Here is a 10,836-nt window from a genome sequence, read left to right on the forward strand (position 1 = left end):
TGCCTACTCGATTCTTCTTATTCGTTCTACTATTGATTTAAACATTTTTTCAATCAATCTACAATTACACTTAATCTTGTAAGTATAATCACCTTTAGTAAATCATGACGAATATCTTTGTTACTCTTATGGTGGACTTGACCAACACGCAACTTTGTGTATTCGATCTCCAAGTCCTTCACGTGACACATTGTCAATGAATTAGTCTAATTTCCAAATATGAAATTTCTCATTCATCGTGCAACCAAGTTGCATGATTCCAAGTTTCTGTCCAATTGAAACTTGGGCGATGAGAAACTCTCCCTATTTGGTAAATTCTCGACTTTTCCATAATCACCATAAATAAGAATCATATCCATTTGTTGTAGAAATATGCAAACACCAATTTTCATAACGATTTCATTGCAAGGAAATAAACAAATAAATAAATAAGTCAAACGAAAATTTATTTTATTTATAAAAGCAGCGGAAAACATTTGTCCTTACAATGCAAAATCCATTGAAAACTATGTTTTTCAAAAGAAAAATTTCTAACAACTCTATCATAACTATCTAAGCTCAAAATCTAATCTTTAAGTCCATGCGATCAAGATCTATTCCTTGTGATTAGATTCATCTTGCTCTTTCACCAAGCTTCCTTTCTTTTCACCGATCCTGTAAAATATTCAAATGCAATCTTATTACATTATGTATTAAGAATTAATGAATATGAACTTAATTGAGTTAGTGGATTTTACCTGAAGTGCAGCCATACTCTTTGACTCTCCCATCTTCTGGACTCTTCAGGCTCTTTGGGCAGACTTGTATCCAACGCCCTTTCTTTTGGCAGCAAACGCATGTCGGTTCTCCTAGAACGTCCTCGGAAGCATGGTCGGTTGACTTTCCCAACATTCTCAACCTATCAATGTGTGATTTCATTCCTAGAACGTGCGCACACGGGTTTACCATCTTCATGTTTCATTTCCAATAGGGCTTTAGTGATATTGAACCTTTCAATTCTTCGATCTTGTGGGTTGGGGAGAACAATAGGAGGAGGAGGAGGAAGTGAAGCATGATTTCTCGTTCCTCGATTGAATCGTGGAATACCATCTTCATGTGGAATGCTTGTTCCACGAGATTTGGGAAGACCATAGTTGTCGAACTTTGACATCTATAAAACGGGAGAAAAACAAATTCAAGTTAGTTGATTGATTGAGTCATTAGTAAATCACCCAAATGAGATACTAATGCTAGGACCCAACACAATATTCTACAACTCGGGAGAGGGATGCCGTAACCCTAATTGCAGAATATTTGAAGGTAAGTGAATGACGATTCACTAATTTCCACCACGAAAAACGAAAAGGAATTTAAGTTTTAAATCTATGAAAACTCCTAGATTCTTTGAGATTCATTGAACTTTCAATGGCATGTTTGAATCTCGATATGCCCCTCTTGTTTGTGACTGGGATGCCGAGGATCACAAAGCGGGTGTGAATAACCATGCAAACTTACATGGTGCCCTCACATGTTACAGTCACCTATTCGATGTGCCGGTAAACCACACACGCTCCACCGAACTATGACAAACATTGAGTCACCCTTTGCTACCTTTGCTTAAAACCATTTAGTGTGCCGGTAAACCACACACGCTCCACTAACGTCTTCACAAGGGCACAAAGTGTAATTTCATGGAATTGCATCAATTCACTTTTGCCTAAGTAACTAAGATTGGGAATTTTATAAAACATTTAGTTACTTTAATAATTTATTATACTTATAATGGAAGGTTTTGTCCTATCCTACCCGTTCGGCTAACGACCCTCGACTAGTCAAGAGTGCGGTGGGTAAGAGTGGATACCCATTCAATCGCCATTTTATAGGCAATTTCCTTAAACACACCTTATAGACTAGCTTCGTGAATGAGGCCTACTAACGGTAAGACTGACTTTTACTCATACATATATACAATGTTAGACGTTTAATGTTATATATAGTATAGGGTGTATTTTACACTTTTAAAATACTAGGTGGTCTAATTTTAACAATTATACCTTTAATTCAATTAAATTGTAAACCTAAACTTTTATGGATTTATTAAACTTCTTTTAATTATACACTTTAATTGATTAATAAAACCATAAGGGTGTGATTTGAACTTTTTCAAAACTATACTAGAGTTTTAGAATTTAACATTCCTAATTAAACTTTTAATCAACTTTTAAATTCCAAAACTTGAGGGCAAGTTTTGAAACATTTCAACACATTAGGGTTTAGAATTTAAATATACATCAAAATTTAAACCATTCAATCAAAATTTAAATTCCAACACTTGAGGGCAAGTTTTGAAACCTTTTTCAAAACATTAGGGTTTTAACTATTTAAATTTCAAAACAACAAAACTTTTGGGTTCAAATTTAAACTATAAAACCTAAGGGGAAAATATGAAACTTTTCATAACAACTAGGATCAAATAACAAATAATCTAAATTAACAATTAATCACATAATTATCCATATTTGATTTATTTAAAGATTTCTTGCAAAACAATTTATCAATATAGTCAAAATAATTAAACAATTATCACATAAGGAAACAGTTATCTTATTAATTGATAAATATATTCAATTAGATCAAAAATATAGTCATATATATCAAAAAATAGGATTTATATTGATCTAATATGATAAGATAATTATCCAAAAGCAAAAACAGCAAAAAATCACGAAATACCCTCCATCTGACGACTTGACTCGTCGAGTCAGGCTTGGACTCGTCGAGTCTGCATGGACTCGGCGAGTTCAACCATGGACTCGGCGAGTCCAGCCTCCAGAATCCAAAAAACGAATTTTCCAGATATCTAATGCATCAATACAATTGAAACCAAGCTAGGCTCTGATACCACTGATGGGTTTTGGTCATAAGACATCCTATGTGCACATACAAACCCTAATGCTTGGATCTAGATTTCTCTATTGTACATGCTTTGAATCCAAGACTATAAACCCTAATTCTAGCATATGGAAATCAATATTAACATATAATTAGGTTTATGATATTACCTTGATTGTTATGTAGCAATAACAATCTCAATTCCTCCTTGAATTGACTTTGGAAGGCTTAGAGTCACAAGTGTCACTCCTCTAATGGCTTACAAACACCAAGAGCAAATGGAGAAGGTATAAAGAGAGAGGAGAGAGGTAGGAATTCATCCTTAGGACTTCTTGGGAAGGCTTAGACGAATTCATGAGTCTTAGGGGGTTTATATAGGTGTAAAGATTAGGGTGTTAGTCCTTATCCTTATCTAGTTGCTTGCCCACCAAGCAACCATAAGATAAGTCTTAGAAACCCTTATCCTAGTCGAATTCCAAGGCATTATCTCCTTAAATTCGTTCACCCTATGTTTAAGATAATCCTTACCTTATTTTGTAACTATCACATAATTACAATTCAACCCCTCTAGTTTAATTAATTACACTTGATCACAAAATTAATTCTTAATTAATTATTGACCAATATTAATTAAACAAATATGATTTCTCCTTTAATATATTATTCTTATAACATATTAATAAATCATAATAACCTCTCTCTCTATTTATTTCTCCAATCAAGTTGTTTTGGTGAAGGCAACCCAAAAGGACCATGCACCATCGGGTCAAGTACATACCAAAATAGTTATGGACTTAGACACTAATCCAACAGTTATATCATACATACACACACACACACACACACACACACACATATATATATATATATATATATATATATATGTTTTAGAAATCACAACATATACAATTTCACCTCATATAATCAATTTTTACCCCACCCGTCGACCCTTACAACGACACGATCTATACTCTCGGATCTAAAATTAAAAACCATAATATTGTCAAGATGTGGAATTTGAATTTGAATCTCATTTATTCTTAACATCCATAATCATTTATAGCTATACATATTAACCAGAAGATTAACAAAATATATATTCTTAAACAATATCATAAATTAACAACAAACATTAATCATTTTAACATTCTATTAATATTTACAAGCATAAAACCCAGAATATATATCTAGTAAGATATAATGTTGTTAAGTCAATCGAATTTGAAACAAGTTAATTCAGATTAATTGCAAACATAAAAATTCAATAACAAAGCTTTACAACAAACAAGAAATTCCATTCCAAATCAGGAAAAATAAATCAACAGTCAGTGGATTTATAGAAATCAAAATCATATAGAAAGAAAAATCATATAAACATTGAGTTCATAGAAATCAAACTCATAAAAAATAAACTAAAGGATATATTAGTTTCATCTTATCCCAATTGTTGAAATATTCATTCTTGATGATCATAATCAGAATCAAGAGATTCAAAAGCAGAGGTATTCAAGCTTTGATTTGTGGTAGAATGAAATCATGGTTTTAAGAAGAAGAACCAGAATCAATCTCTTAGGGTTTTATCGAGGGGTTTTGGAGAAAGGTATCATAATCAAAATCACAATCTATTCAATGATGTCAGGAAGATCAATGCGAAGCAAAATCAAAATCAGAATAATAGAAAGTTGAAAGGTATCCAGTTCTTATATCGAGATTATCAGGAAGAAATATGATTTTTAGGGTTCGGTGGTAGGTGAGAGTATTTCTGGAGCGTGAAGAATGAATAAAATTATTTGAATCACAATTGCAGATCAGGTAAAAGTAAAGTTACATTACTACCCCTCCGTGTCATTCACTAATCCTAAAGTTTGAAAAAATTGCATTAATGCCACCGCCTCTTTGCATTTTGTTTTGATTTAGTCTCAACCATAGATCAAGGTCGTTGAATGGTTCAGATTTTGTCCCCATGTCTCACAAAATATCATTGTCTCAAATGAACTTAACCCTATATATATATACACACACACACACACACACACACACATATACATATTTGGTCAAAGGCTAAGAGGTACAAACCCTTATTGCTTCATGTACAATGATTTTATGCATCAAAATCTTATTTGGTCAACAAAAATCATATTTGAACCGCATCTTAAAATGAATCCGTCAAACTTAGAACAATATTCCTTCAATCGCCTAATTGAACCGGTCAAAGACCAATGGAATCGGTTAATATGAGCACCCTTAAGAACTATACTACCTAATATTGGCACCTATGTCTAGAATCTCGCAAACTTCCCCATTGGGATAACATCGCATTGGTCTCCCATACTCCTCCCACCCAGATTTGTTCCTTGGAAAATCGTCACAACAAAATCGACACCCACCACCATCCACCACTTTTGTTCTATTTCAGATACGTTCCATCACCATCATCATCGCCATTAATCTGAACCCCTACACCACCTTCCACAACAAAATTAATGTATTATTATATACATTCTCCGCCTAAACATTCATTGCCATCACCTATACGCTCTGCTACTTTTCCTCTTTGCCAAGAACGTAGCTGTCACTACTTTTACTCTTAGCGCAAGCTTACATCAATGTGGGGATACAATTTGAGTTGTTTTTTAGATGGGTTTTTTTTATCGACCTTCATTGGAACCACTCTTTTTTAATATTTCTCAATGATTCAAAAGTTTTTGAGATAAAAATTAGGAATGAAGTAGTAAAAATGCACCAGCACCAGGTTCGTCTCTTTCTCTCTCTCCCCCTCTCTCTCTCTAATCTGATTTTGTTAGATTTCATGTTCGATTTCTTCTTTTTCATTTCCAGACTCCTTTCTTGCGTCATTGATTCAGGTAAGGACCGGAACCCTGTTTCAATCTTCATCAATTTTTGGGGTCTTTTTTTTGTATTAAAGATTTCAGTTTACGCTTATTACAATTACCATCTACCACATGGAAATCACATCTCTTGTTTTCTTTTTCTTCCTTTTGGCTTTGGTTGATTCCTAAATAAGGTTGGATTTCTTTTCATTTTGACCAACTAAATATGGGGATCAAGTTTGGCTTAACTTCTTTTCATGATACTCTTACTATTTGCAGGTTTAGGATTTCTTTCAAACATTTAGTTCATGTGTTCTACCAATAAGACACCTCAATCGGGGACAAAACAAGGTAAGTCCTCCATCGCTTCCCTTTTTTCAATATTTCAAACCCTAATTTGTGTCTACCACTAAGTCATATTTCTTGAAGATTCAACACAAGGTAAATAAAATATAAGTGATGGCAATGAATCACTATGAAAATTTGACGAGAATAATGCTTAGACCTAAGAAAAATAATTAGTCCTTGAGATTGCATATCTGATAAATGTAAGTTCTACTTTGAAAATGTATTTTTCTTCATTCTTTTTTTTTTTTGGATTTTAACATTTGGTATGGTGTTCTTGGATATTTTGGTGTTTAGATATGTGGTTTTCTCTTGGAAATTTATTTTACTCATATCCAGTTGTAGGTACTATAAAAAATTAAAGTGTTTTCTAGATTTCATGCTAAGTTCCTATTGATGTTTGTTAGAATGTGAAATTAGGACTATGCTTTTAAAGGAACATGATATTTTTGTTGTCATAAGAACTTAATTACATGATTGTGCAAATTAATTTCTTAGATCGAAAGGGAATTCAAAAATGAAAACTAACAATGGATCCCAAAATCAAGATGTTTTTTCGGGTATGTTAGTGTGTTTTATTTATTAGTTTTCATGATTTTTTTTGTGATTTTTTAAAGATTTTTATTTGAGTTTTTGTTGAAACAGGGACAAAATGGATTTCATAGATTTTCTATATGGCGCTTTATCATTATAAATGTAATTAGTAATCCACTTTTTTGATTGTCTTTCGTTTTTCAAGCATATGTTTAAAGAATACAATTGCTGATAAAAAAAAACAAGGTTTAGGAAACCTTTCAGCTTCTAGACAATTTAAGAGGCTAAACTTCTATAATCTACCATGCGATCATTTCAAGATAATGAAATAATGGTAATTCTGGATCTATATCTCAAGTGTCACTTTGTTTGTGTATTTTTTATAATGATCTTCTCTTCGACTACTTTATTATTAAATTCATAGTCATTATTAGAATTTTTTTGTACTTATTGCTATCTTGTCATTCTAATTATGTATTTCCTATTTATACATAATCTTTTTAGTGGTTCAAATCGGTCATACGACATTTTGTTTTCTTGTTTTTTGACCAAATGTTTTCAATGGGTGTTTTATTGTTTGCCAAGGATTCTGATTTCGACTACATTTTCAAGTTTAAAAGTGATATTCTTTACAACATTTTAATCGATTCGTTTTACTAAAATCTTGGTTTTTTAAAGTCCAGTTAAATTGGCAAGACTTTTAAGCATTTAATTGTGAAGATATTGAAAGTATGATGTTATATGTTCCGTGTAATTTTAAAGTACATTACTGTAATTGTGGATTTTGATAAAGTACATTGCTTTATATGTGGATTTTGATAAAGTACATTGCTATTACTTGCCATGAATAAAATGTATAAAATACCATTTATATGATATCCAAAAAGGGAGCTTTGTTGTATATGAAACCATATCATACAATATGTACATACATTTGATGCCTTCATATGATTCTACCTTTATATATTACATTCGCTTATTTCTTCTAATTTATCTTATTAACATAATCATAGGATTTCATCTACCTTTATATATTACATTCTTTTATATCTTCTAATTTATTCTATTAACATAATCATATATTTCCTGGTCAATTGAATATCCACTAACCTTATAAGTTGTTGATTTCCTTTGGTTATGGTTTCCTAGTTTAAGATTGAGATTGAGTTGCAGGAGATAAAGTTTGAAGTTGCTAGAGATCCACAAAATTTTTTGCATCACAATCTTCAATTGAGAGACTATTTGAGTAAAAAATATTTCATTAAACTCGATATATATAATATGATACAATGGAAAGGAGACATTATGTCCGAAAATTATTTATATATTTATTGCAGTTTGTGGAATTTAGTAATAGTTATTGTTTTAAATTATTAATCTTTCATTGTATTTTTTAAGGCAATTTTGTAAATAAAAATCTGCTAAAAGAGTTGATCTTTCAAATATATGATAAAATATAAATGACAGTCTTTTTTGGTTAGAAAATATGTATAAAAGAAAATTTGAACAATGGTGAAAAACAATAAAGAGCATGGTGTTGAAAACCGGACCGGTCTGACAAATTCGACACGTTTAATTGAGAACCGGTCGTGTTAGACGATTTTTGAAGGCCAAAACCCGCTTTTATACGAACCAGAGAAAATCGGTCGGATTTATGACAATCAGTTCGACCGATGGCCGGTTCAACTATTAAAATCCGATTTTAGAAAAAGATGTTTTTGTTTTCATTATTTAAATTAAACTTAATATAATTTTTTTGGAAATTTGCGTACAACATGAGACAGATTTCTTCCTTCTTGCCTCTTGTAACTTTTTTTTTGTATTTATTGAACTATTTATAATTATCAAAATAATTATGATATAATAATAACATTTCAATTATGTTTTGCGATGACAAACAATAAAGTTTAGAGACATATTCTTATATGGGTAACTTTATGTTGTATTATTGTCTAGACTTAAAAAAAAGTTCAACAATAACAAAATATATACCTCAAATGTGATGTATAAAGAAATGTTGTGTAATTAATATTGTAAAAATTCAATCATTAGAAACAAATTTTTGAAAAAAAACTATTTGTATCTGGCGTTTACCGTGGGTAAACGGCTAGTGTGTGTATATATTATATATATATATATATATATATATATATATATATATATATATATATATATATATATATATATATATATTTAACACTTTGATAATATTGTGATTGGTGGGATTCATTTTCAAAATTGAAGTCGCATGCCAGCTAGTTCGTTTTGGCTTTCTAAAAAGGCATGATTCAAAAACAAAAGCATGAAGAGTCCACTTTAATAATGTAATTCAAACTTGGGCGCTAAAATCAAGCCCACAAGCTAGTTTTAAAATTGAAACAACTGTGCGTCAAACACTTTTAGTTCACTTCCTCCTCCATAATAAGTCTTGATTTCTCTTCAACCTGATCACTAGATTGGCGTTCTGAAACACACTTAACCTTCCCAGATGGGCTGTGCATCATCGCATCTGTTAAACCATGACGAAGATTTCAGCCAAATTGGCAGCTCAGCCTTGGGCCACCATATCGTGTCTCTCACTTCCACCACGTATGGCCTCTTGACGCTTGATCCATCTTCCACCAAACCAACTGTCTCCCCAACCCCTCCACCCCGTGTGACCCTCCTCTCGATCTTTCCCACAGCAGTTTCAGAATCCAGGTCCGAAGCACCACCTGAAGTCATCAACTCTTGGGAGCTCATGGCTGGTCTTGATTCCACCATTGAAAGCTTCCGTCTTTACTCACAACCCTCTAAACGACACACCCTCGTCGATAAAGAAAACTCAAACCCAAACAAAACTCCAAGCTCTCAAGAAAACTGTAATCAAGATCATCAACACCCTATTTTTATCAAACCCATAGTATCTAAAACCTCATTTCTAGATGAATTCGAAAAGCTATGCCCACCTAGAGGCGAAAATATGGTAGTGGTGTATACAACAACATTGAGAGGGGTACGGAAGACATTTGAGGAATGTAATGCGGTGAGGGCAGTGATAGAAGGACATGGGGTGTTTGTTTGCGAGAGAGATATATCCATGGATCAAGGTTTTAGAGAAGAACTGAGAGAGCTAATGAAGGGGAAAGACAGGAGCGAACTGGTGCCACCAAGGGTGTTTGTAAAGGGGAGATACGTGGGTGGAGCTAATGAGGTATTGAAGACGATGGAAGAAGGGTCGTTGGGCCTATTGCTTGAAGGCTTGCCTAAATCAAAAGCTGGGTATGTGTGCGAAGCTTGTGGTGGCGTTAGATTCTTGCCGTGTTTCAGTTGCAATGGGAGTTGTAAGATGACGATGGATTGGAGGAAAGAGGGGGGAAAAAGGGCGGTTGTTCGATGTGGTGAATGTAATGAGAATGGACTGGTTCACTGCCCAATTTGTAGCTGATCCATCATCCATGTGTGGTTTCTTGTTCACAAATCTATTAAGGGTTAGTTCTAATATGTAATTTAATATGTAATTGCAGATGTTCTCATGCTATATGTATATTATTCTCTAACATTTATGAAAGAGACCAAGTCCTGGCAAAACTTTCTTAAAAAAAAAAAAATAAAAGAATACAAAAACCTAACAACTAGAGAACAATTTTAAAAGTAAACAATCCTAAAACAATACCAACCAATCCAAAGCCAAAGACACAGCCATTTCAACAAATGTTGATGTAGACTTGTGGAGTTGCATTAACGAGCGATCTCCCCAACACCAAATTTTAGTTTTTGCATAAATATTTACATGATTTTGTTCCAACCCAACACCATCTTTTTGTACCATTTTAATGTGAAAGTAATACTATCACACCAAAGTTCGTGTTATATCATTCCTGACATCAAAATGGAGTCAAACATTTGTCAATTTTCGTCCTTTAGGTTTATAGATTTTAGTTTATTTAAAGATTAATGATTCAATTTGCCATGATGGTATTTGGTTTGTCACTATTTAATTATTCAAAGTTCAAGTCGTGTTAAATTAGATCTTAATGCTTTATAAATATATCAATTTAGTCGATGCAACTATGCAAGTAGCTATATTAAGTTTAACCGATGCCTATAGTTCAAAATATGCTAAATTATACAATACGATTCAAACCATGTTAAAATAGACTATAAAGATCAAAACAGGACAAATTAGACCCTTAATTACTATTATTATTATTATTATTATTATTATTCTTATTATTATTATTAAATTTATTATTATTTGTTAAATTGATTTACT

The 10,836-nt window shown here is 32.4% G+C and overlaps 1 protein-coding gene across 1 annotated transcript; it reads left to right on the plus strand.

Annotated features, from left to right (window-relative positions):
- Positions 1-8,935: 8,935 nt before the first annotated feature.
- On the plus strand, positions 8,936-10,151 carry LOC145059260 (Glutaredoxin family protein). Its single transcript, XM_079007113.1, has one exon. It carries the CDS (start codon positions 9,070-9,072, stop codon positions 10,006-10,008), a length of 939 nt encoding a protein of 312 aa, XP_078863239.1. The 5' UTR covers positions 8,936-9,069; the 3' UTR covers positions 10,009-10,151.
- Positions 10,152-10,836: the final 685 nt, after the last annotated feature.

Source organism: Lactuca serriola, chromosome 6, assembly GCF_051521515.1.
Source record: "Lactuca serriola cultivar US96UC23 chromosome 6, Lser_US96UC23_V15, whole genome shotgun sequence".
Classification (NCBI taxonomy): Eukaryota; Viridiplantae; Streptophyta; class Magnoliopsida; order Asterales; family Asteraceae; genus Lactuca; species Lactuca serriola.

Excerpts from the sequence above, each read along its gene's own strand:
- LOC145059260 (XM_079007113.1), top strand. The coding sequence starts at position 9,070 with ATGGGCTGTGCATCATCGCATCTGTTAAACCATGACGAAGATTTCAGC.